Raw genomic sequence first — 26,701 nt, 5'->3', positions numbered from 1 at the left:
ACACAGATCTTAACTTGCTTTCCTTCTCTTTTCTCCATTATTGTATTTTGTCTTAGACTTCTATATCATATTAAAAACCGTGAAAGCTTATCAAATCAAGACATGCACTTTTACCTGCTTTTAACACAATTCTGTAAAGGCGAATGAACCCTATTTATATCACAAGGAAACTCCTGTTGTCCTAGGAGTGTTTTATTTTGAAGGCTGACTACAGATTACCCAGCAAGATTCCTAGGCCTTGTGAGAATGAGGAACACCTGCACATGGACAGATGTGCACAGGCAGGTCTGTGTGCCTGTGAATACATGGGAAAGGAAACCTGCTATTCAGCATCCTGACCACTCTGCAGCTCTGTAGAAAAGAGGGCACTTCATGTGCAATGATTCACCTTGCAAATGCATGTGTGCCCTGTGCTTTCTGAATCACCAGGCTCAAAGTGGTGGAGGGGTAATTGAGAAGGAATTAATACTGAGAGATTTGGAGAAATCTGATACAAGCAGGCTTGGCTCACTGATAGAATATGAAGTTCAAAAATAAGCATCAGTGCGGTTTGATTTTAGGATCCCTCTACTTCAGAAGTGCTCTAATAATTTATCATGCAACTTGAGAAGAACAGAACTTTAAGGTCTAGTCAACTTCAGGCTTTATCTTCTTCTCTAGCTCTTGGTCTATTTAATCAGTATTTACCCAGCTAAGGAAAATGTGTTTCTAGAGACTGATACAAAGATTATTTTTTCTCACACCACTTAATCAAAAAGGACTTGAGCATTATAACCAGTCTGCTGATAGAGACAACTGAAAAACAACACAAGCAATAACAAAATTGTACTGTAAATAACCGAAAACCCAGGACAAAACACAGTCTTCAAATTCAGTCACAGCAGTGGTCCTATTATTTAAAAACTTAGGAAAAAATTGTTTTCTAGATTGCACTCTCATCACAGGGGCTTTTCAGTACTTCCTTCCTTTTATTTTCATGAAAATATTTGAAAAACCTTTTGTAGTTTCTCTTGGAGCTTTCAAGATCAGCTCTGTATTTAGCAGCCATCAACAGTAGTATCATCTATATGTCTCATGTAAAACCAGAAGAAACCATATTTATGAAAAATAAAAAAGAAAGAAAAAGCCCTAAAAAGTATGCAAGTACTGCCTTACCTTTAATTTGGAGATCATATTTTTCTCAGAGTCATCTGAAACACTCTTATTTGTCAGAAGCCTTCTTGCCAAGTGCTGCTTGTAATAGCGTTCAAAAACATCTTTCTCTTGCATAAACCTGAATAAAACCATTGCCTTATCCAATATAGTTTCTACTTCTTGCTCTGTTAGCTGTAAAAGAAATAATTTGCTGGTTTTATTCTTCCAGCATAAGTGTCTTCCACAACCTAAGCACTTCAAGTAATTCAGAGCAGCAGATGGTCTAACAGTAGCCAACAAAACTGGTCCAATATATGATTGACAGCTGAAAGAACAGTGCACTAACTCAATAAAGTGGAGTAAGAAATAGATCTAAAATGAAGGGAAGGCAAGAGCAAGGGAAAAGAGAAACAACTAATGGGTAGAATTTGATAAATACAGTAAAAGTTCCTGGGTAAGTTTAAAACAGCATGAGGGAAATCAGTATTAGGAGTAGAAAAGTTCATTTGGAATTAAAATTTTTAACTGTTGAAACATCTTTTGCAAAGCCTGTCTAGTGCCACACAAATAAAACAATTATTTGTTTTATAAAAAACCAGAATTTACTCTTTGATTACCAAAGCCCAAGCTGTATGCTCTAATGCTAAGTTTTATTTGGAGTAACTGAAGCCTCAGCTGAACCATCCTGTCCAGTTCTGGATTCTGTACCTCAGAAAATGTCATGAAAGAAGCTAAGACTGAAGGCAACAGATGTACTCAGAACTAGAAGACAGATATGATAATAGTTCTCTGGTATGTAAAGACAGTAAAAAGCAGCAAAGACAAACCCTTTTCTCTAACCAAATTAATTTTCAAAAGAAATTATTAGATAATGAGAATAGCTGCCGAACTATTAATATACTTAAGGAAATTATATGTAAGGTTTCAAAATAAGAGAGCTGCAGAATCTACCAGAACGTAATTGTTTTTGAGACAGTATCTGCTGTAAGTAGTTCAGGTATGCTGCTTCAGAGGTAGGTGACAAGCCACACAGATCTCGTTATGTCTGATTTTTCTGTCAGTTTAGATCCAAGTTGTTATGAGCTCAGACGTGTTACATACACCTTTTTTGAAGGTAAAATTGTAATTTCTCTGAATTTAAAAATAATTCTTAGAAAAGTAGCTTAGTTTAATTCCATCCAAGTTTACAGAGCAAAAAGCATGATATTTTGAGCTCATTTATACTTACCCCTTTGACTCCCTTTTTCAGCTTATCATCAATAAATAATGAGAGGTACTCTGGAGACCTGGAGTTGAGGTTGAGGAAGTACTCGAAGTCACCCGCAATCGTCTGCTTGAAGAGCCGGTCGTTATTGAAAGACTCTTGGAGGAAGCGATCAAACCTACTCTTCAAGTCCAGCAAACCCTGTCAAAAATGAGAAGAAAGCAAAACCATTTTCACTGATGTGAAGTTGTAAGCTGGGAAACAATAATAATAGATGAGGCCATAGAGAAGACCAGATCTACAGTCAGAGGTTCTGCAATGCTCTCTGTTCAGCATTGTTAGAAAGTATCTGAAATGTCATTTGCCTTTCTAAATTTCTATTGCTGCCGTGAATCTCTTAGAGAAGCAATTTTCACATAAACTAGCTAAAAGATTGGTGTCAAACACTGGTGCAGTTTGTTATAATACACTTCTCAGATTAAGAAAGCTTTTTAACACCCTTGTTAAACAGGTTGACTTCCTGTATTTTTGAATCAACAACTTAAAGGAGGTATTTGTTGCACTCATTAAGCCTTTTCTATTCCAAACAATATAGACAAAGTCAGTATCATAAACACAGCATATGGGAAAGCTGAGGCTGAGCACCAATTAAGTGCATCCCTAGGGCTACTGAACAAGTTTGAGGAGAAAACACACTGCAACAACAGGCCTAAACTTGTCAGTGTTTGCTTCCCCAATTTAATCCAGGGACATGTTCTGTATTATTCAGTTGTGTGTTTCTTGCTGATCATCAGGTGTCACTGGGAGCATATGAAAGTTAGATACATGCATCAGGGTCCCGAACTGAACCACCTCCTCGGAACTAAACCATTGGACTCTCAACATCATTTTTAGATCTCCACCCAAGGTTAAAGCAACTGAGTATAGAAGCGGGAAGCATCTTAAAATCACCTGAGCACCTTGCTAAGTAAGTATGATAAACACAGGTTTTAACTGAGACAGCATTTGGCAGGCAGGGAGAGAGATTTTCACTTGAGAGTTAGATTTGTCAGGGACAACCACTGCCTGCAAAAACTCTTTAAGTTAAGTGATATTTACATCTTTGGGTTCTTAAGAAATTATTCATATGCGGTTACTTAAAGAAGCCATTCAAGAATTACTCAAAGAAGTAGTAATATTTCTTAGGAACTCACCATCTCACTTAAAGGAATGATCTTTAGACAGGCTAATTAATGCGTATTAGAAATTTTAAATTCAAAGTAAATCCCACTATCTCTCTGTTTACCAAGGTTAGCTCATGTCTCCTCTCCAGGAGTACACCATCTGAACAACCTGGTGTTAAACAGGAGAAACTGTTAGTACCTTGAATTACAAAAGCATTTCAACATCCCTTCAAACTATTATACAAAGTTTTAAATCTAATCCCCTGGCAATGCTGTTGCAAGCATCTCACCAATTATGCTCAGGGTGATGTCATGTTGTGGAAGTAGTGCTGAGCTATGATGGAGTTTTTTTCTTGATGGTTTAATGCAGCTTCCATGTCTGTCTCCTTAGTGCTATTGTCCTTGACAGAGTCACATGAACATGGCTGAGATGAAAAGAGCAAGGTGGTTTCTCAATTCATAGATATTCCTCTCTGCTTCCATCCCCTCAGTGGAAGTGGTGGATAAACCTTTCTGGGCATTTTTCAGTACCTGAATGTCAATCCCTGCCCCAGGACATCTTCATGAGATGCTGGAGGCCATACTGAGGGGCTGAGCTCTGCCGAAGCACATGGGCAAGTCCTCCTCAGCCTCATTTTGCCTTCCACCTTTGTGACAGAAAACCTTGATACTATCTTTATAATTAAGATTTTAGATCTGTTTTTCTCAGTTAAATTTTTTACGATACCTCTTTAGGCCCATCAGGAGCTAAAATTACTTCAAAGTAATCCAGACCCTTATTTTCCACATAATTTGCACACATTCCTGCCCCCCCCATCCTCACTTTTTTTTTTTTTTCACTACCACAAATGTAAGAGTCCTTAATCATTAAAGCTAATCATTTTTCAAGGGCATCCTCTCTTTTTTTAACCAGGCCTTGAAGAGGTGACTATTGTGCAAACCTGGTAAGAAGTTTGCTTCAGCATTGCCAGAAAATTAATAATCCAATCAAAAATGTTTTTATACTCAAATGGCTTCTTCAAAGAGTAACCAGTTCTAGCACAGTTATTGTCTTCAAACAAAACAGCAGAGATTGACAGACATCCATTAAACGTTTCTCATGAAGCACAGACACAAGGACTTGAACCACACATTTAAAAAACCGCAATGTTAATGAATACACACTTTCACAAGAAATATAAAACATCTTCCAGGTATAGAAACACAGCTTTAAGGTTCAATAAACTCCAAAGGTTTTATATGCAAATTTCAAACCATCTTCTCAGAGACAATGGAAGAGAAAAGATGACAATTCTGAAGCATATTTTGTGATCTTGATAAATTAATGGTACACATCACTTAGTGAAAGAGAACAAGAAAGAACACTCACATCTTTCAACATGCAGAACTGTTCTGTTTCTTATGGAGACAGAGAATGGAATGAGTAATCTGTTATGACTGATAAACACATTCACCCCTCAGTCACAGCTAAGCTTGCCATGAAACATTGCCATGTGATTTTTGCCTCAATAAACACTGATAGCTAATGTTACATAAAATTAAACAAACTGGACACTATAAAGCTATTTGTCAGCAGACATACAACTCACTCTGGAGGCACAGCATTTAGGGAAATCCAAGAAGTTTCCACCAGTTAGATAATTAGGCTGAGTAGGTTGTTTATTAAAAGCAAGTACGGAAAGCACAAAAACTTAGTATGTGCTTTCCAACCAATTTCAGTAAAAGTTCTAAACATGCCTGAAGATTCAGAGAATGTACATTAAAAAGCATTTATAAATTTAGCTTATTAATAACAACGCCTTTTGAATCAATACTAAGGCATACCTTATAAATTGTGTATGTGATGAACTGCTACTGTGGGGAATGTAGGAAAGAAAAGGAAGTTAAATACTTTAACTACCTGAATGTAGTCAACTGGATTCTTTCCTTCTCCCTCTTCAGAAACCAGTGCTTTGCCTTGCTCTCTCAGGTATGAGCTCATGCACTCACACATTGTCTTCAGACCATTTGGCACACGGCTGAACAACTTGTACATGCAAGCAAGGTCTGCAAGGAAGAATGAGAGATTATGCAGGACGCCTCTGTGTGTTACACTTCTGTAACTCATTCATCTCAGAGCTAAAGCTGACAGTTGAAGTTCAGCCTCTTGAGCCACAGAAAGCATCCTGTAACAGCTCAGGCACCAGATTCTTCTGATGTCTTTCCTTGAGCCCTGACAAGATGCTGACTGCAGCAGCACCAAACTGAAAAGCAAAGACTGTATTCAATTATTCTAGGTTGTCTGTAGCAGGGAACCTGTTATTGCTGACCTCCAGGCCAGCAAAGGATGATGCTAATTCTAAAGGAGAGTGAACAAGATTATGCTTTCCAGGGGTATTTAAGAAAGTAGCTTCCAAGATTATCATTCCCAAAATCAAGCGTTGCATCCAACTTTTTTTTTTTTTTTTTGAAAGCAAATAGGACAGAACTAATGAGATGCTTGTTTCTGTATTAAAAGCAAAAACTGGTAAAAACTTAAAGAGTTTAATTTATATTTGTCTTAAAGCCAGTCATACACTTTTACACTACTATGTTTCATCCACCTAAAATAATGAGAAGTGGGTTAGGCTAAACATTGCTTTCCAAAAGAACAATCCATCCTTGTACCTTTGTGAAAAATCTCATTTTCACAAAGCAGCATTTCCACTCTACTAGTTAACTGAATCAAACCAAGGCTGATAAAAGTTAAACAAATTCCTGTATTTTATGAATACCCTTCAATATCCTTGCACCCTCAGCCTGAAGTGAATCTAAACTGGATATTAAAGAAGAAAGTGTTAAGTATAGTATTATCACTTTCTTTTTAAACAGAGTAATTCTTTTTTACAGCTAGGAAATGTGCTCACTTTGTGCTCTGAGTTACCTAGTAATTGTGAAGCTGCTTTAATGAACAAAGGCCATTAATCAGAGCAGCAAGGCTGCTCCCCGTTTCTCATGGCTTTAGAGTGAGCACTGATTTCTAAACATAGATACTACAATCCCTCTTCGTTATGCTGCTTTAGAAACTTAGCTTCTATTTCCATAATAACTTTCATTCAGTCACTCTGTCCCACATCAACCTCTGTAAGGGAAAAGCAAATCAAGCCAAGCCCTTCTGTTTCAACCACTTCAATAAGCTGCTTCATATCCTGAAAAAACAGCCAACTCCTTTCTGCAACAACACCCCCTCCCAAGAATTGGTCCTGCAATGCTTCTGTTTAAGTCTTTTACACAAGTACTTCTTAAATAACTGCCTGTGGACCAAAAAAATGTGATTCATTTTCACAAATACATATTAGAGGAATGGAAATAATAAAATAAAATGGCTTGTGGTCAACTGGTGACAAAAACCACTACAATATATTTGCACTTTTCTTATGAGATACTTGGTTTACCAAAAAAACTACCTGTATCTGGCACTAAACAGAAACAAGTTAGGTGTATAGGCTCTGTTTTAAGAGGCATCTAATAGTCACTGAATATTCTCAGATGTTTGTGAAACAGTTACTAAATGTTGCCACAGAATGATTACACAGAAACACAGGTGTTAAGCTTGACTTATCTATCCCATGTTTAAAAACAATAAGCAGTATCAGAAGCATTTGTGTCACACAAATGATGCAGTCTTACCTTCTGTCTTCCCATTCTTCAGCATATGAACTAGCCCAGAGTTCTCCATTTCCACTATAGTTTTCATGTGCTTGGAAATAAGCTCCCTCTCAACAACTTTCACAATGGGTTCTTCTGTTGATTTATCCAGACAGTGCATCACCCGCTCTATTTCTTCATTAATTCTAGCTTCTACTTTCTTTATATATACAGAAGCACTGTTTTCAGCTAAAAATTTCTGACTTTCCATCTGTGATTAAGATAAATTAGTACTTTAGATTTTTTTTGTAAAGGGTAAAAGGAAAACATGTCAGATCAGCATTTATAAGCAAGTTCAAATCAAACACAGAATGTCCAACACATCCAAGATTCACATACAACTTAACACAAAATAAAGGTTCTATTATACTAAATGTGTTACATAAGGGGGTACATGCAATATAAACAATGTATTTTTCATAGTAAAACAACCCAAGCCAACTTAGTTTCCAGTTACCAACTACAGTTTTAGCCACAGGTTCAAAGAAAACAAAGATGGGGAAAGGGAAGGATCAAAAATTCCTTCCAAATACCAGTTTATGGTAGTTCTCCTTATTCTCATTAGTGACAATGCTGAGCCCATTATTTCATGTCAACTTGTTTTTATTCATACTGGTCAGCAGAGTCTTTGGAGAAAAGAAGTCTTTATTTTCAGGCAAAACTAAGTAATAGAACTTATATAAAATTAAGAAAAAGAATTACTTTCATTTAAGCACCAATGAAAAACAGAACACTGACATTTAAAGGGCTGTGCAACATATGCTTCTGCTTTTCAAGGAAGTTAGTAGATCAGAGCATATGACAATTGATCCTGCATGAGAAATGGGAGACTAACAAATTACCTTATCTAGATATTTTAAACATAATTTTTAAATTTCTACAAGTTTCCAGCAATAGATGATCATGATTACGCTCAACAAGCACTTAACTGGCTCTCCTCCTCCAAGTATCACACAGAAAAAAACCCTCAGAAAATATTTGGAATGTATTATTTGATGTTTGATCAGACTGGGATATGCTTAGTTTCTTGATTTGGTTTATTTTATTACAAAAAACCCTCACAAATGTGAAACTATGAAGGTATCAAAGTTTCCTCATAGGCAGTTTGACAGGTTTCCAAGCCTGAAACAGTCTCAACCTTTCATGGTACCGTCATTTCAAAGAGACTGTGGGGCAAAGCAGATGTAGACTAAGATACATGAAATAATCTAAAGCAGGCACAAGATTAGCATGGTGATTACTGTACAGGTCATTGGCACTCATAGCTCAAAACTACATTCCAATTATGCTAATTCTATAAAATCTGTGTTACTTTTTCCTGCCAAGTTAGCGATTATTTTTCTTACCTCATTTAATGGAGATGGACATACTCATCAAAAAAGCAACAAGTACGTAAAGTACCACCAAATCTGACAGTTTATTGATCTGAGAGTTATAACAGCATTCCAAATTTGGTATTAGAAAATTGCTGTACCTGAAAAAATTCTGCAGACATCTCCAAAAATGGAGCCTCAAAGTCTTCTTCATAGACTGACCTTCCTTCAAGACCTAGAATCATTAACATCTGGCAAGCATTTCTTATTGCGCCTCTGCCAAAAAGTAAGTTGTTAACAACTTGAGAAATCTATGTGGTTGTAAGACAGAGTACACAGCAGAATAACAACTCATAAGACAATATTAACTTTAATAAAATGTAGCAACAGAAAGTCCATTCTAATCTGTTTGGTACATGGCATTTTACACAAGCAAAATTGTTTGGTTTTGTTCAAAACTGAAGAGCTGACAATGTTTATTAATTATTTTAAATGCAATGACAGGGACAAATGACTCAAGTTCTACTAAGTCATAAAATTATGAAGAATACATATTAATATATAAGAAATATAACCAAAAATAGTACTTCAAAGAAAACTGCACACATAGGTCAGAACTGAGCAACTGCAACTTCAAAACAACTGCACATGTGGAAGTTGCTATGCAAAGTTTGAGGTTTTTGGATGGCTGGCTGTTTAAAAAAAAACAAACAAACACACAAAAATCTAAAAAAAAGAAATAAAAACCCCAGCTGAACACAAAATAAATGCCACCAAAATTCAAATGCATCAGCAAGTTAATGAAAACAAAAGAACTGCATCTAGAAAAAGATTCCACTTTCTGGCAGTAGGGGACAATACACAGCTGTAGCTGGAGAGTCTTTTTCTTTTCCTGAATTGCAGGTTGGGCAATCTTAGTCACACAGAAATGCAGGCAGAGTAGCAAGGTAAATATTGAAAATTATATTAACAAGCTACCCTGTTTACCATTATGCTAAAATACAATACACAAAGAAATGTTACTCTAGAATTGAAGAAATTTTAGTCACAAATGTGATTTTAAATAACGAATTATTTGTATATGTTCTTGAGTCACTCTTTAAAAATCGACAGCTATTCTTTACAACAAAAGACTCCACTTACAAACATCTTACCTGTCTACAACTTCTCCTTTCCTCTCTCTTGCAATCATATCCAGCAGGGTTTGCCTCAGGTGATCCCTGATGCAACCATAACGTACAACCTGATCTCGAAAAATGATCAGGCCCAAGTTGTAGACATTCTCCACGTTGTTCTGCTGCACATACACTCGGTCCTGCAGCAAGGGCATGAACAGCAATAACACTGTGAATTCACTGCAGCAGTGCTGCTCAAAAATACAAGAGATTGACTGCTTCTCCACAGTGCAAATATGACCAAATGTATCTTTTCTCTTAACAGAAAAAAATTATGCATACCCTTCAAAATTCAAAATCAAAACTTCATTTACACTGGAAGTTCTACGAGGCTTAGGAGTATCAGCACAGCATTTATGACTAAAGCATGCCATAGCAGATCTACAGCCTTCCCACTTTTTAGTCTGGGTGCAGAGGAGTCTCCAAGCACTGACTAAATGCATAGCACTAGAGGTTTTACTTACCTACTCAAACCCTTCCATCTCTTTCTGATCTTTTAAGAAAAATAATTTAACTTCCCCCTCCCCTCCATGCATTTTCCTACCACTCCTTTTAGGCAAAAGATATTCACTATTCAGTGGAATTTCCTAAAATAGCATCATTAGATAAAGAGCAGCAAATATAGAGCCAAAACAAAAAGAGTTACAATAAAAATCTTTATGGATTAGTACTACAAAATTTTACATAAGACTTCTGCAGACATCCCCCCCTCCACCCTCCCCAAATTCACTTTCATTCCACTTGAGCATTATTTCAAAACTTTGTTATGTTTCATTATAATCTCACCCATACACCACCTCCTCCCCAAAAAAAGAAGAGGGAGAGAAGAAAATATTTTTTACATTTCCATGTGTGCTTAAATGCTATCTCCCAATATAATCTCTGTCTATGGGAAGGATCAAGCTCCTCAACTACCCATTTTTTTATACACCTAAAAATCAACACTGATCCTCAGATCAGCATTTTTAAAACTGCACAGTCCAAAATCCATCATACAGATTTGACTGGGAATGCTAAGCAGACCCTGAGTCTCTTACTGCTACCCAAAGAAATGCTTCAAAAAATTTGTCTCTCCTTTCCTATTCCTCTCTCCCAACCCAACTCTGAAAAAAGGAAGGCTATTAATAAAGTCACTAGCAGACAGAAAATGCATGTATTTGATTAATAGCTACTACTGGGTCAGGCCACTTAATATTATGAATAGAAAAACTGTGAGTTTTTACAACCCCTTTCTGAGATGAGCAATCATTATTTTTGCTAATTTCTGTCAGGACATAGTCCATTTCTCTTATAGTTTGGGCAATTACTAAAAATACTGCTTTGCTATCGTTTAAGCATTAGGACAATGACATTAGAAAAAGCTAGGTGTACTCACAAATCTGACTAGGATGAGGTTTTGTAAGAATGCATATAGCTATAACAAAAACAATACTACTTTAAAAAAGAATCAAATTCTATAAAGGATGATGGTAATTTATGAAAATGAGTATAAAGATTAGCTTCTCCACTGGTTCCATCACAATCTTAAGTGCTTTATCAAGCACAGAATTAAAGAGTAAAGCTACTCAAACACCTGGAAAAATGAAACCATTAAAAGAACAAATGTTATGCTTCAGACTATGGAAAAAATATTCCAAAATTCAAGTTTGCATAAATTCCACAATTTCAAAAAAACAAGAAGGAAGAGACAGCCCAGCACTTAGCACCTGTATTCACATGGCAAAATTATTCCTAGACTAATTATATGCCAGATTGCCACTTGGTGACCACAAGAAAGCAAAACACTGGGTTCAGCAATTAATGTGTGATTTCCCACTCTCTACCTTCAGAAAGGCAGCCCTGAATTTAAATGAAAAAACAAGCTGGGAACATGTCAGATATGCCTCCTCTGTGGCTCCTGAAGCAAGCTCAGCTGTCTCAAAGCACAACATTTACTAACTGCTCTCATGAAGTCAGTTCAGATATGTGTAGTGGACTAAGTCTTTGCAATAGGTTACTTTTGCTTTTCTGTTTTTAGAAACAGGGTTGTTTATTTCACTTCCTTATTTACACACATCAAGAACAGAAGTAAATGTGATTCTCAAGTAAAACAAGCTTAAAATACATTTTCAAAGGGATGAAAGAGCAAATTAAAACACAGTGTCTAATACTGTAACTTGAAGAGAAAAGAATATAATTATTATTTCAAAAAAATATTCAGGCCTCTGAAGCACAAGCAGCAGGGTATCTAAAAGGATTAAGGCCATGGCCATGACTCATCTGCATAGCTTCTGTTGTGGCAGTGCTGAACACTGCCATTGTGAAAGAGTGACTCCTCTCAGTTTATCAGCAGCCTCTGTAGTAGGCCAGACCTCTCAACAATACCCAAACCAGAGCAGCAACATTAACATTTCTGATCCTGCTGATTTGCTCACCCTTGGTAACAGATCACATTTGCTGGAAGCTCTCCCAGCCTAAAAAAGAAAATCACAGAGAGCCCCGTTTGGGAACAGGTTTGACTGACAAGGCTACATCCTACTGAACAGAAATCACTTCCCATGGGGAAAAGTGGTGGGTGCTTAAAGGTAGGAGTAACTTTCAGGAGACAAGGATGGAGTTTCAGACAGCAGTTATTGATGAATTACAATCCTGCTTCTACTCCAGAATAATTCTACTGTAAGGTACAGGTAGCCACATTTTACCCATCTCTGCATGGATGCAGTACCTGGATGATGCAGCAGCCTTCAGACACCCTTGTGTATACAGTAAGTGTCTTTGATCCTAGTTCTGGAAATAAAAACAACACTTCTCTCTATCACCTTCTGAGTAAGCCATGGACAATGAGAGTCATTCGTCAAAACTCCCATATCCAACCTGTCAGTGCTGGCCTAAAAAAAAGACACCAGCTTTGTGCACAGCAAGATGAGAAGGGAATGCTCTGCCCTCTGAAAAATCCACAGCTGTATTTGCAGGAGCAATTGTTCACTTCTGACAGTAACTGGCACTACCCATTAGCTGTAATGCAGCCAGGGGTGTGACTGCTGCACTTGCATACCTGAAATTGCTTTAAATTTGGCAAGCACAAGTAATAGAGACACCACAGAATCCAGTTTAACCCAGTTTCCATTTGACATTCTAAGAATAAAGACATCTACACTGCTTGGAGAAAAACCTAAACTCCACCTCCATTGCTCCCATTCCATACAGCAGCCAAATAAAGCCCACTGTAGGTATGTTTACCTGCACTGCCACTGCAAGGCTGAATTTCAGATATGCCCAAATGTACTTCAGTACTTCAACCTTAGTACCTGACTTGACTCAGCAAGGATGCTGCTTAGCACATGACTTGACTGCTTCAGCACCTCACTGCTTGTCACAGACAGTGCCAGAATTTACAGAGTGTATTACATCTACTCTGGCACCAATTTCTGCAACCTAAACATGTAAAAAGGAAGAGAGCTTGTGCTGTATCAAACAAAATCCAGTGGAACTATGTAAACTTGAAATTCAGTCAGGGAACTGGAATGTCTCAAAATAATCAAAACAAACCTTGCACAATAAGTGCAGAAGATTGCAAAAACCTCATACTACACCTGCAACAGAAATGAAAGCAACATACTTTTACCAGAGAGCAATCACAAGAGACAAGGTAATTCACATTTTTAAAAGCATAACTATAAGGCAAATTTGAGAGCGTCTTGTGGAGGACGTTCTGCATGAACAATGAAATCCTGCCATAACCTCAAACAGCAAGTGTTCTAGTCATTAAGCACCATAATGCACAAACTGCACTATACAAAACACATACTTTCCTAAAAAAGATTTATTTGTATTGATTTTTATTTTAAAAATGGAAAAATTAAACAAAGGAAAGAAATTAGGGTGGGTTGAAAAGGTGTTTGTTTTGACTTAAATCATACAGCAGCTAATGGGTGAAACAAAGTTGGAAAAAAAAACGTGGCATTAAAACAGATACAATTTGGTTTAAGATGTTCAAGATGTAAAATCACTTGGCTGAAGCAGGAATTCAAGAGAGTAAGACCAGAATTCAAGAGGGTATTAAATGTTTTACTTTCACTGATGTCACAGTGTGGCCTGTTGGGCAATAGGTACATTTCCTGAAACTGATGTGTAATCGAGATGGCCTACAAAACAAGAGAAGGATTGGGTCATGCTTTACTTACAAACATAAGATAACTGCAGATACTCCTCCTGCTAGAACACAAGCATATTAATTTACAATGCCTGGTGACTCAGGTTATACAGTGTTTGGTGCTTTTTTTAGATAAAATATTTTTAATGTCAGTTATATTAGATTTGCTTGAATAGAGGTGTATAAATTATTTCTGACATAAATGATATGTTTATTTTATAAACATATCATTATAAACCTACGTGTCAGTCAGACTCAACATCAGAAAGTAAGGACAAATCACTCTTTATTTTATAAAATTCCTGAAAATGGTTTCTTTGAAAATCAGTCAGGTCTGATCTTTCACAGGTGCTTTATAATTCTGTGGCACTGGCAGCTTTCCCAAGCTTTTTGAATAAACACATGTTCAAGACTGGGAAGTTTTTTACTCTTAGTCTTTTGTGAATGAAGAAAATTATGTCTGACTCAAGAGAACATCCCAGTGACAAAGGTGAAAATGCAAATCTTTCAAAGTAGTCCTGTTTTAAATCATTGATTATTCTTTAATTTGTAATCAAAACATGTATTACTGACAATTTGTCTTATGCCCCTCCAAGTCAAATGATGAAGACTGCCCACTGTATTATACCTTCATACTAGATAGTTCTACTTAATAAAAATTAAAATTATAGTTGTGAACCCCATATTACATTACAGAGGTTTAACAAACAAGTATCAGTGCCCCTAGGTTTATATAAGCATTTTGAAAGAAAATTCTGTTCTATTTTTACTACTATACTATAAATATATTTTATTGTGGATAGTTTTTTTCTGTTTCTGTGGTATAGGGAAAAAAAACCAAACCTGTGGGAGTCAAATAATTAGTCAAGCAGAGGGCTCAACTGAACACCCACTTGAAATAATTAGGAACTGTCAACAGCACACAGAAGGCTGCATAGTCCAGAGGTATTCAAGCTTATTTGTTATTCTGTCTTGAATATAAAAGACAGCCAATGAAGTTCAATTTACACTTGAAGGAATGCTGCAGCTTTCCTTTTCCTGGAATCCTGGTGGAAAAGAAATGGCTGGCTGGATGTTTGAACAGCACTCTCATGCTTCAAAACCAAGTCAAGGCATTGCTCTTCTGACTGCAAATAATACTCAGGAAACAGCTCCCCTGCTCCCCCAGGAGTAGCAGGCCTTCCTCAAAGAGAAAAGGTTTTGGTCTTTAATATACTGGTCAAGCCACTAAAACAAGGAAAACTTATAAGCCAGTTTTCTCTGCCACTGTTTGAAAGATCAGAAACTTACTGATTTTAAGAGCAGCAGATAACATTGCAGTATCTATTACTTTGGACCACCCAGCACCTCCTGTGCTGAAATAATATATAATATTGGGCTAAAACACAACAGCTACTCCCCTAGAAAGCTCTGGATTCCATCTTCTAACCTTTCTGAAAATTCACCACTATCTTTGCTAGATTAATCTAATTATTAGATATTCTTGAATATACCTAGATGCAGTTAGCAGCAATTGATTTGTATTTTTCCTACACAAACAAATTAGGGAGTCCAGGATCTCTCACAGCAAGGACAGTACATCTTCAAAACAATCTGTCCATCTTCCTTCTGGCACACAAATCATTCCGTGTCACTGATGGCATGTTATCCAGCACTCTATTTTTTGATATGTGGTCTTTTCCCTACTGAAATAAACCAATTCCTCCAACATGAAGGCCAGTAAATCAATTAAAAAGAATTTATTGTGATTCTCTAGTTACTTCAAATTCTTTAACTTGTAGTAGCTTCTTGACCAAAGGGGACTTCACAGCTAATACAAACATGGTCAATGTCAGCACGAGATCTTTAACAGCTACAAGACAAGATCTTAACTCCTGTTGTTTAGCAGATAGAGTACAATTCCAGTTCATCTGCTTTTTGGACCAAAAAAATCCATTGTTGTCTGTCCTTCATTGTCAAGTACTGCATCAATAATTACATTTAGTATACTTTGGAGGGAAAAAATATTACACAAAAAACACAGTATCTCAAAACTTCCTTTTGAAGTCAAAACCTTTGTCTAGAAGCTAAGCAAAATTATTCTCTTGCATACTAAAACATCTCCAATATTACGGGAATTTTAATACTTACCCACAACCTAAAACATAACACAAAAATATTAGGACCTCTCTCTTAAAAAAAAAAGTCTTTTCTGTTGGCAATAGGTGAGAAATGGAAAGCATGCAACCAAAAATCACATTCTACATACACTGCTTAATCTTCTACACAAGTTGTTCATGAACAGCAAAGGATCCAACTACAATTTAACATTCAAGGACACACACTGTACCTAAGCAAAGTTATCTCTTTGAATCCTAAAGCTTAAAGAACAACCACACTGGAACTTTCAGGAGGCTTTACACCATAGTGCTTGCCACAGTAAGAAAACACCACTACCTGAACTAACATCTAAAATCTGCCAGAATGGGTCTGACTAGCTCATTTTTTAAGAACTGCAAAGTTCAAATACTTTTTAGATCAATTTTTCAGGTGATAATGAGATCACCTAAAACACAAATCCAATTACAATTTGTCAAACACCTGTAGCAGTCTTGCATGCATACAGAAAATTGAAAAAAAGGGACAGAGAGTAGTCCTTGGAAGAAAACTGATAAGCATGGTAAGAAGACAATTTATTACACTGTGAAATGTGTGAAATAGCAGAATACCCACCATATACATCAGGATGTCTCTAATCATCACCATTGCTGTTTGATGATCATTCCACGCTTGGTTTAGTGTTTGTAGGAAGTTGTTATTCAAGGAGTTTAACACATCTTCTCGCACCTGAAGAGCAAAAAAAAAAAAAAAAAAATTGACATTAACTCAAGTCAGTTTCTCCTACAGCATTTAAATCTAAAACTTAGCTTCAGCACAAGAATTCTTGCTCCTCTATGGACCTGAATTTTGCAAGCAGGTTCTCTCTTTTCCTGGGTGCTGACTATCCCTACCTCATGTTTCCCTTCTCTGGAAAAATAAGTAAGAAAAATTATGCTAGAAACAAGAGAAATAAAATAAACATGGGTTTTAAATTTCAAAGGAATTCCTGAAGTTTCAAATGTTAAAAATAGTCTTTGATGACTCCTCATAGCTTTCATTTCCTGTGTTATAGTGTTTCAATTGCTGGTAATTTTACTATCAAAAGTAATTTCAGAACATTGAGTAGTAGCAGTAAATGTTATAAACAGGAACAAGTACAGGTGGAAAATTGGCCATGATGACATTTAGAGAGACAAGCTGAGATAGCATAAAGATACAGCCAACAACAGTTCTGAAAGGAACCAATTGCTTGGTAAAGATCAGACTCTTACATTGATATCAACAACAAGACTCCATAGAAAAATAGTCATATTCATTTTTTATGAATGTATTTGCAATTTGCAAGTTAATCAGTCTCATCAACTTCAGATTTTATGCCTCTTTGCCACTACTCTCCCTACTAATAAAAAAGCCCATCCAGTTTCATATTTTGATTTTTTTCCAATAGGCATATACTGCAGTGCTCAAACTTGAAACTAATGTCAAAGAGAAACCTGTGTAAATGTAAAAAAAATTTTCCAGAGTTAATAAAATGTGGGAATTGACTTCTGCAGCAACATCTCATGCACTCACCTGACAGACTTCACTCTGTCATTCCAGTTTTATGAAGTTATTAGGCCAAACCAGAGTAACAGAATCCTGTCTGCCACACTACTGTACACACTCACAAACTCAGATGAGCAAACCAGAGACACAGCGTGGAACATCATAAGCTTTCAATACCTTTAAATAACTCTTGATTGAGTGTACACAAAGAAGACTTATGGCCTACTATTTCTATCTTACAGTGCCTGGCCTGATGCAGCAGCACAAATAGTTCAATTATGTAATTTCCACTACTGTAAGGACAGCCAGAACATCCTGAGGGGAGGAGCAGTACGGAACAGCACTTTCTGAACCAATGCTCAAGCTCTCAGAAATTTTATTATAGAGTTTCTTTTAGAAAAATCCAAGTAGTCTAAAAGATAGTATTCTAAAATCTTAGGAGTCCCAAGTAGGTTAATGGATTGACTACCAGAAATGTCTGTTCATCCCTGCAGCTGCTACCCTATTGCTAAAGGAAAAAACAAACAATGAAGAATACTGGGGATTCTCAAAAGTTATGTACTTTCGAGCAATTCCCTCACATCCTTTTGCCCTCCACATAATAGCAGACTTGATCAAGATCATCTGAAAACATCATTAAGAAAATATAAAGGCAGATAACACTCACACATTGCCAGTCAGGCTCACTCTACTGCTCAGTAGGTAATTTGCCTCCTACACAACTTCTTGTGTCATTCCTCCCTATTTCATTGATATTATGGAAATAATTTCAAACTCCCTGATGGAGATGACTCTTATCTCTCCCTTTTCTCTGCAACACTAACATAGCAAATTTTACAGCTTGCAAAGGACCCCAGACATAACTTTCTAAGTCCCAGAACAGACACACTTCTTTCAGCCAACACCTGCACCAGCACTCCACTCCTGCACTCACAGAGAGTGGCTGGTCCACTACATCAGCCAACTCCCCTGACTCTGGGATACCCCTTATTGGCCCTACTGACTTATACATAAAATGAACATTAAAAATATTATCCTGTAAGCTTTTTAACTTCAACTTTTTTTTACTGTAACACAAATGATGTTGCTTATCATCAAATGGTTTAGAGAGCTGTAAACTAAGGTCTGTGTGTTTTAAAAACACTTAACATTTGTGTGATGCAATAACAGACTAGGCTTGAGAAGTGTAAAGGAGGACCATCCACATTAAGCTACAAGATTGTCAGTGGGCAAGAAAGGCAGAAATTAGTGAAATATCAGAGGCATAGGAATTAAAAAATAAGGATGAAAGATTTCAGTACTTTCAAAATTCAACAGTATTTTTAAATAGCTCTAAATGTACCATAGGTAAATAATGATGTCAAGACACAGGTAAAGACAAGTTTTAGCATGTTCCTACCCCGTAGTAAAAACAAGGTAGCTCAAGACACCTGACTTATCTCAGTGATGCAGAGTACCTGGCTTACCACAGCCTTTATCCCACAGACAGAACAGGGTGATTTAGAATTGCAAACCACTGGGGTCTGCAAGTCTGAAACCAACCATTCTTGATAATAACTTGCTTGCACACACCTTGTATTGATCACATTTGCAAATATTATTTTATTTACAATTAAGCTGTCAAGACAGTGCATTGTATTCTCTTGTTGAGAAGTTAAATACTTTTCTCATTAGTGTTTGATTGCTAATTAAAATGCTGAATAAGCACAACTTTCACCAGGCAATTAAATTAGCATAAATCATAAATACAGCTCTTAACCATGCCTCACCAAACATGAAGGAATGCTTTCCAAGCTTTAAAACTATTTGTAAAAACAACTGAAAATATACACTGCCTCTACCCAGTCTCTTCATCTATTGCTAATTAACCAGCATGACTGGAATACCACAAGAATGCAACTTTTTCAAGAAGATAACCTGGAGATGTGGGCAGCAAATGACAGTTATGGCTGAAGGATTACTGCAGTTTCAAATCTGGGGTAGGCTCCTCAGCAGTGGTCCCTGAACTCAATACAGTTCTTCAGTAAAATCTATTAATCTGTGAACATTTCCATTTTTATAAAAGTTAAAGAATTTAATGAATAATATTTCAGTTGGCAAAACCCCCCTCTTCTAAATTCTAGCATTCACCACTGAATCTCTGAATAGAAGTTTTACAAAGACTTGTGATGAGATAATTTATCATTCATTAGCTACTTAAAATTTACCAGAGAATTGCTCTTGGAAAGGGACAGCAAACAGAAAAGATTTTGCTAAAATTTCTATGACAAAACGTGAGTTTAAACAAAACTCATTTTTTATCTGTCTTACAACAATTACCAATGGCTCAAAGAGAAAATGTCATTCTAGAACTGACCCTATTCTTGATAAACAATGCACTATTTTTTCCATACTTCCATCTATATATCCCTCAACATAATTTGTCTAAGCAAACATTCAAAAGGGACAAGCAGCAGCTTTTAGCCTCTGTAAGTTTTTGTTATTTTTCAGAAATTTTTGGCATAATTCACATTTTTTTAGTCTTTTCCTTAGATTATTTTATAGGTTGGCATCATCACAATAATTTAGCCTTTTTAACTCTATAGCAATTACCTACTAAAACTCAGTTAACCTTTTGATTTGAAAAAGCTTTGGTCATCTTTTTATCACCCACACACATGGATATAACCTGATTAATCACATTAAAGATCAGAATATTTGGTCATCAGAGAAGATTTTATTTAAAGGACCAGAATAGGAATGTTAAGTGTCAGAAAGGCATTTCTCTGCACTGCTGTCTGTGCAGTCCTCTCAGCCTCTGCACTGCAAGTACAAACTCAGAACATTCTGCTCTTTTGTTAGACTGCCACAATCAGCACTTCAGAATAATTAATTCTGCAAATGCATAATTTTTAATATGCAAAACAGCTAGGAACTAAGATAAGTGGCAAAATACCTAGGAACAAAGATAAAAAGACAACCATCAAATTAAACCAGGATAAACTAAAGCCTCGGAATAATAAAAGTTTAGTGTCACAATTATTAAATCCATAGACATATATAAGAACAAGGAAAAAAAAGCCTCAGCCATTTGCCACATTTTATATGAATAGTACAGATTATGAATGCACAGATAATGAAACCAGAAGTTTTTGAGAATCACAGATGTGCTACAATTATAGAAAAGAACTGCAAATTATTTAACCACTTCATAGAGGATGTCTCCTCTGGTGCACACAGTAAAAAAGCCCCACATTCAAAGCAGTTTTGGACTATACTTATCTGGACCACACCTTTGAAAACTAGGATTTTAGAAAAGAACACATTTCACAGCAGTAACTCCAGCTGGAACACACAAAAAATGTCCCCAAGCACCCTGCATTATTTAGCCATAAATCTCCTATCCATTCTCTGTAATTCAGCCAGAAGTAATCATCCAAGACACATGATGGTCTCTGACTTTCCTTTTCAGATCTTGTAAAAACAGGACAAAAATCTAATAGTCCATCTGAACCATGGCCAGAATATGGGATCAAAGTAGACACGTACCTCTCTGCTATGGATGTTACCATGAGGAGTAAGGCAGGCATCTCCCCTAGGCTTAGAATCCTATTGCCATGAAATATTATCTGGGGTCCTAAAAAGCAACTTCCAAATTTTCCACTTACATATTTATTAATCAATTCTAAACTTCTCTCAAAGACTAAAGAAGTGGTTCCATGGTTTAACACAAGACCTGAAGATTCCTCTTCTCAGATGACAGATCTTCGGAAAGTTTCTGCATGTCATTTTGACTGACATGGTTTTGCAAAGGCTGACATGGCAGAACGTGAGCTACTCAGGACTTTTGCTATTGCTGAGTTGCTGTTTTTGAACAGTGTCTACCGCCCCTTTAAAGAGCATAATCCCAGCACAACTGTCTCATTAACTGGGAATTAGTTCATTAGCCTATAGAAAACAAGTTCTTACATTGGTATTTATTTGTTCCACAGATGAAAAAAACTGACTGGCAAACAAGAAAAAATTTTGGCCTAAGAAAGTCACAAAATGCCACCAAAAATGACACAAACTGTTAAAGAAAAATTATCAGCTTTTAACAGTTATTTTTCAAAAAAAAAGTTGTTTCCTGTTACACTCTTTCAAGTGCTTCCTATGGTCTGCCTTCCATCAGTAATTTGCCAGAAACAGTACCAGGAACATGGAATCCTTTGAGCTTGATGTTAGCTCTATGCTACCATTTTTGAGAGAAGCTACACAACCACAACACAAGTTAACATAATAAAGTTAGATTTTCTGTCATTTAAGTAACTGTTCGGAATTCTTTCCCATAAGACACGTCTATTTTAATTCACAAATGGACAAACCTTATTTATTAGGTGCTCAGTGACCACTTCTCTTAGTCCAGTGTAGAGTTTTTCACCATGTTTATGCAACACCATTGTATAAGCATTTCTATACAGCTCCTCAAAACTGAGACCACTATTGTTCTTACGCTGAATCTCTTGGATTGCATTTTTCAGAAGATCCCAAATGCTGTTCACATATTTCTCATCCATAGTCATCTGTAAAAATAAAACATTACGTTATTGTTTTGAATAAGAAAAAGAATATAGATAATATGAGGTAATTGCTCTGCCCCATCTTGTTCATTCCATTATCACAAGATTTCTCAAACTTCATCAAAAGAAAAACAGTTTTTATGAGACTAGTACAGATTTCAAGAAATATTTATGAACATTGTAACTTGTAAAATTTGAATGCTTTTTTTTTGTCTCAGAATTGCAAATGCCCAGAATCCAACCCTAGAGCCTTTGGGGGTGGAAAGGCAGGTAATTGTGGACAAAAGTCTCTTCCTCACACTTCCTTCACAGGTTAACAGTGATAGATGGTTCACTCCCATTCCATATTAACACATTATTTGGCACCTGATAAATTGTACTGCCATCCTGATCTGCTTCACCAGACCTGAACAACAAAAGATAATAATGTCTGACACAGATTTAGGAAACTTGGTCATCTGCCTGAGCTAACTAGGGACTAACAGCTAAAGAATTACATACCTACAACATTGTACCTACAATTTAAATAATTATAGGTACCACTGACAACCCCAAGTGCCCAACTTAAACACCTGCATTGAACATATTCCCTCTGCACAAATACAATTAAATACCTTTCTAAAGAACATGTGCCAAGCACTAAGCATCTGCCTGATCTGTTATTCAGATGCAGTAAACTTCAGCAAATACGCAGAAAGAAAGAAAAAAGAGATTCAGAGAAGGAGAAAAACTCTTATTAAAATAGCCTCAATACAACAGCAATCTTCTATCTAGTACCTAGTGTGAATCATTTCACACACGTTCTTTACCAATGCAAAGATGCTTCAATATATGATGTGTTATAGATAAAGCAGTATCTGGGATTGAAGTAAGCATAGCAAAAAAAATCAGATGCCAGTATTGCTTAAAGTCTGTGATTCAGCCAAGTTTTATCACCCAAATGAAAAAAAAAAGCCAAACACTTTTAAGAGGAACCAATTTTATTTAAAGTTAAGTTTGGTTTAGTTTATACAAAATCAGGAACAGATTTAGCATTTTATAGCTACAGAAAAGGGCTGAAGAGAGAAGGGAAAAAGCTGCTATTCCCAGAATTACTACGGGAAGTGAAAATATCCCAGTCTATCAAGACTGTCAAAGTAGTCTTGAAAATAGGAACTGAAAGTATTAAAAGAGTAAAGAATAATGGTATAACACTATTGAGGAAAATCATGACCACCCCTAATCCACCTCTCCTTCTCCTTCCACAAAACCCACTAAGTAAATAGAGGAAAGATATGAAGACTAGATTTGACTGCATTTGTAATCAAATGCAATTAGTTAGCAGAATCTTTTTATTCCAAGTATATTTTTACTTGTATTTTCAAAATATCATATCACGTTTTCTAGGCATGATAAATAACAATATAGCTCACAATAAAGAGAAGCCATTCACTGCCTTGGGAGGGAATGGGCTGCTGAAAAAAATGAAAACAAGACATACAATCTTCTATCAAGTGCATCTTTTGGAGTTTTAGTTGAATACAAGGATTTTTATTATAAAAATAATCCTATTGTTACTTTTCCCACTTCTCTGATACCAGATCCACTTGACTACTAAACTCTATGTATCCCAAACTTAAGATGTGCCATTATATATCTAAAAGCAAAAACAAAATAAAATCACAAACACGCTGAAAAATTTGGAGCTCCCTATCTCCTAAATTCAAAGCCTCAAAGTAACAGAGGAATGGTGGATGGAATGTCACAGGTCCCTCCACACTTCCTTTTTCTGCTATGCGCAGCATTGAAAGGTCAGTAATTTTGTTTTTAATTTGCATTTGCTACATTGGTGCTCCTTCAGGGAAGTTATTTTCTACAGCCTTCCTGAACCAGCAATTTCACAAGTACTGATAATGAAGGCAACCATTTAGATTTGCAGACAGCAATCCAAGTAAAAGCTTTTCAGCTTTCCTTTCACAAACCCGAGGTTTTGTTTTCAAACAAAGGAGAGGCTCCCCCTGCTAATTAAAAAACTCTCAGCCAACACAACCTTTTTATCTCAACTGCAATTTAATTGCACTTGTGTTCTGAGCAAAGGTATGATCTGTATAAACCAGGCAAATCACTGGGCACCAGTCTGCAGAAGTATTACAGTGCTCCTGTTTTTGGGCGGGTCACAGGGAACATCTCAGTACAATACATACAGAGATAGAGCAGCACATCCGGTAATTCAGATCCCTTCAGCAAAAAGCTAAAAGCAAAGCGTTAATTCTTGTACTTTTAATCCAAATGTTATAAAATAGAAGGAAGGATTGCAACATTATTTGCTCCAAAGTCCCTGAATACAAACAAGAACACTGAGCTTTTTGCCACTTCACAATTGACACAGAATGAGCTACTCTGACAGCACAAGAAAGGTTAATAGAAGATAATTGTAAGGAGTACATATCTCCATGAGGTAAATATTTGAAAAAGTACTATAAAATTTTCTTATTACCTTTTAGGATTAAGCATTAAAAACTCTGATTTTCAATGCAGCTTCTTATTCTGTTTCTCACTCAGATTAACATCAGTGAGGTTTTATGGGAACAGGTTTGCTCAAGTTCTAGAATATCACATTAGAAGAGCACTGTCTTCCAAAAAGATCTAGCATAGCTAACTTGTTTGCAGCAGTGTTTTCTAACAAAGCAAAGACTCCTAATACTTTAAATAATCCCATTCTATTTGGCAGTAAGTCACTGCAGTAAAGTTTGAGCAAAAATGAATTATTTCCTCCCTGCTGCTGAAAAGTTGTTCAGCATTTGAGCAGAAGAGATCTTCCTGTATTCTCAAGGGTATGTAAGAATTGCAATGACTAAATCTATTCTTGGATTATTTAACTCACAGGTTCATGTCTTTTCATCCAATTCCTTAAGTCAGGCTTGTAGGCAGATATAAAATCCAAAAATCCAGTAACTAAGTTGTTGATGCTACTAGAACACTGGCATTTTTCAGAATTCTCTACAAAGGCATCCATCTCTGACTACACAACTGCAATCCTAATCTCCCAGTCTGACCCACCAATGAAGATTTATGCAACTCTCTAGATCCCTAGCAACAAAGTTTGTAAGAGATCGTCTTCCACAAATACAGGATCAGAGCCAAGATGCTTTTCCCAGATTTCTTCTAATGGTTATATTTTAGAACTAAAATCCACAGTTAGAATGCAGTTGTCTTGCTTGCGTCTTTGTATTCTCACAGATTTAAGCAGAATGCAGATTGCTGCTTCTGCTGATTTTTGAAAAAAATCACAAAGGTTTGAAAAGGCTTTCAGAAGCAAAATCCCAGTAATTTCAGTAGTGTCTACAGCCAGATTCACCAAGATAGCAAGAAGCCAGTGTCCAAGCAGAGGAAACGTGGTAATGTACTCCTGCTTATCTGAACATTACCTTTCTTGGGGAATGGGAAAGCGACCAAGTCTGTTATTGGCAGGAGAGAGAGCTGTTTATAAGAAGCCGCTGGTTGGAAAACTTCCACATACTGCTGCCCAAACGCTAATGATTCAAAGATGCAACTCGAGCACAAACATCTGAACTCAGAGTGTAGCACAAGTACATCTTGAGGAAATCAGACTAAAATGTCAGTGTACATGAAAGTACACTCATTTCACAAAAAAGAGACTACAAAGGACTCTAAAGATCCTTTATTCCACAGTGTGGAATAAAGCCTCTTCCTTTAACAATGCTTGCCTACCCTATTAAAATCATCAAGTCAAATAAACAATCTGTCAGCAATCTATTGTCATTATCACCTGAAAAGCAGGTAATGCTGACAACACTCCTGAAGAGACTTCTCAGTCTCTCCCTCCTAGAAGCTTACAGGCACCACCTGTTCCAAGTAACCTACCACAGCATTCAATCAGAATGAGCAAACAGCTCAATTCTTGTTATTTTCTGATCAACATGTAACTTCAAACAAAATGTTATCAGCTCCTTCTAGACGTGTAGTTCAAAGAGAAGAGCAACATTCCATCCCTAGGGGGAAGGAACAACCTCAGGCATTAATGCCTGCTGGGGCAAATGTCTGGAAAGCACATTTGGCAGAAAAGAACCCAAGGCTCTTGGTGGACATCAAGCTGATGACAAACCAATGGGCCCTTAAGGAAAGGAGGATTAATGGCCTCCTAGGCTGCATATGGAAGAGTTGCCAGCAGGCCAAGGGCTCTACTCAGCACTGGAAAGTCATATGTAGAGCACTGTGCCCAGTTCTGGGTTCCCCAGTATAAGAGACACAAACACCCTGGAGACAGTCCAGTGAAGGGCCACTAACAACTCTCTGGAGCATCTCTCATTGGAAGGACAGAGTCAGCCTCTAGAGCCAGCCTAGAGAAACCCTGCAGAGATCAAATCAGTATATATAAAATCCAAAAGGAGGGTGTACTGAAGAGGGAACCAGCCTCTGCAGTGGTGCAAGTGACAAGAGCAGAAACAGCAGGCACAAACACAGGAGATTCCCTGTAATCATCATGAAAACTTTTTTTTGTGTGGGTGACCAAGTACTGGCACAGGCTGCCCAGAGAGGCTGCAGAATTCTCCATCCTTAGGGACATTCAGAAGCCATTTGGATACAGTCCTAAGCAACCAGCTCTAGGTGACCCTGCTTGAGCAGGAGCAGTGGGGCAAGACAGGATTACTTCCTAAAGTGCCTTCCAGCCTTAACCACTGGTTGATCTGGTGACACACATTACACCTGGAGGCTGAGGAAGCTGGAAAACCAGGGCTCCCAGGAAACATG

At 36.8% G+C, this 26,701-nt stretch overlaps 1 protein-coding gene across 1 annotated transcript in view; it reads right to left on the bottom strand.

Moving 5' to 3' along the window:
• CUL3 (cullin 3) overlaps window positions 1-26,701 on the bottom strand; it is a 52,318-nt gene that overhangs the window by 11,344 nt on the left and 14,273 nt on the right. The window contains exons 2-9 of the mRNA XM_030227007.2: window positions 21,755-21,952; window positions 16,500-16,613; window positions 9,635-9,795; window positions 8,642-8,756; window positions 7,150-7,378; window positions 5,402-5,547; window positions 2,363-2,539; window positions 1,156-1,326 (exon numbers count right to left, since the gene is read on the bottom strand). Of these exons, the coding sequence (XP_030082867.1) occupies window positions 1,156-1,326; window positions 2,363-2,539; window positions 5,402-5,547; window positions 7,150-7,378; window positions 8,642-8,756; window positions 9,635-9,795; window positions 16,500-16,613; window positions 21,755-21,952 (1,311 nt within the window). The remainder of the gene's footprint in view (window positions 1-1,155; window positions 1,327-2,362; window positions 2,540-5,401; window positions 5,548-7,149; window positions 7,379-8,641; window positions 8,757-9,634; window positions 9,796-16,499; window positions 16,614-21,754; window positions 21,953-26,701) is intronic.

Source organism: Serinus canaria, chromosome 9, assembly GCF_022539315.1.
Source record: "Serinus canaria isolate serCan28SL12 chromosome 9, serCan2020, whole genome shotgun sequence".
Classification (NCBI taxonomy): Eukaryota; Metazoa; Chordata; class Aves; order Passeriformes; family Fringillidae; genus Serinus; species Serinus canaria.
This window is presented reverse-complemented; position numbering and strand designations above follow the sequence as displayed.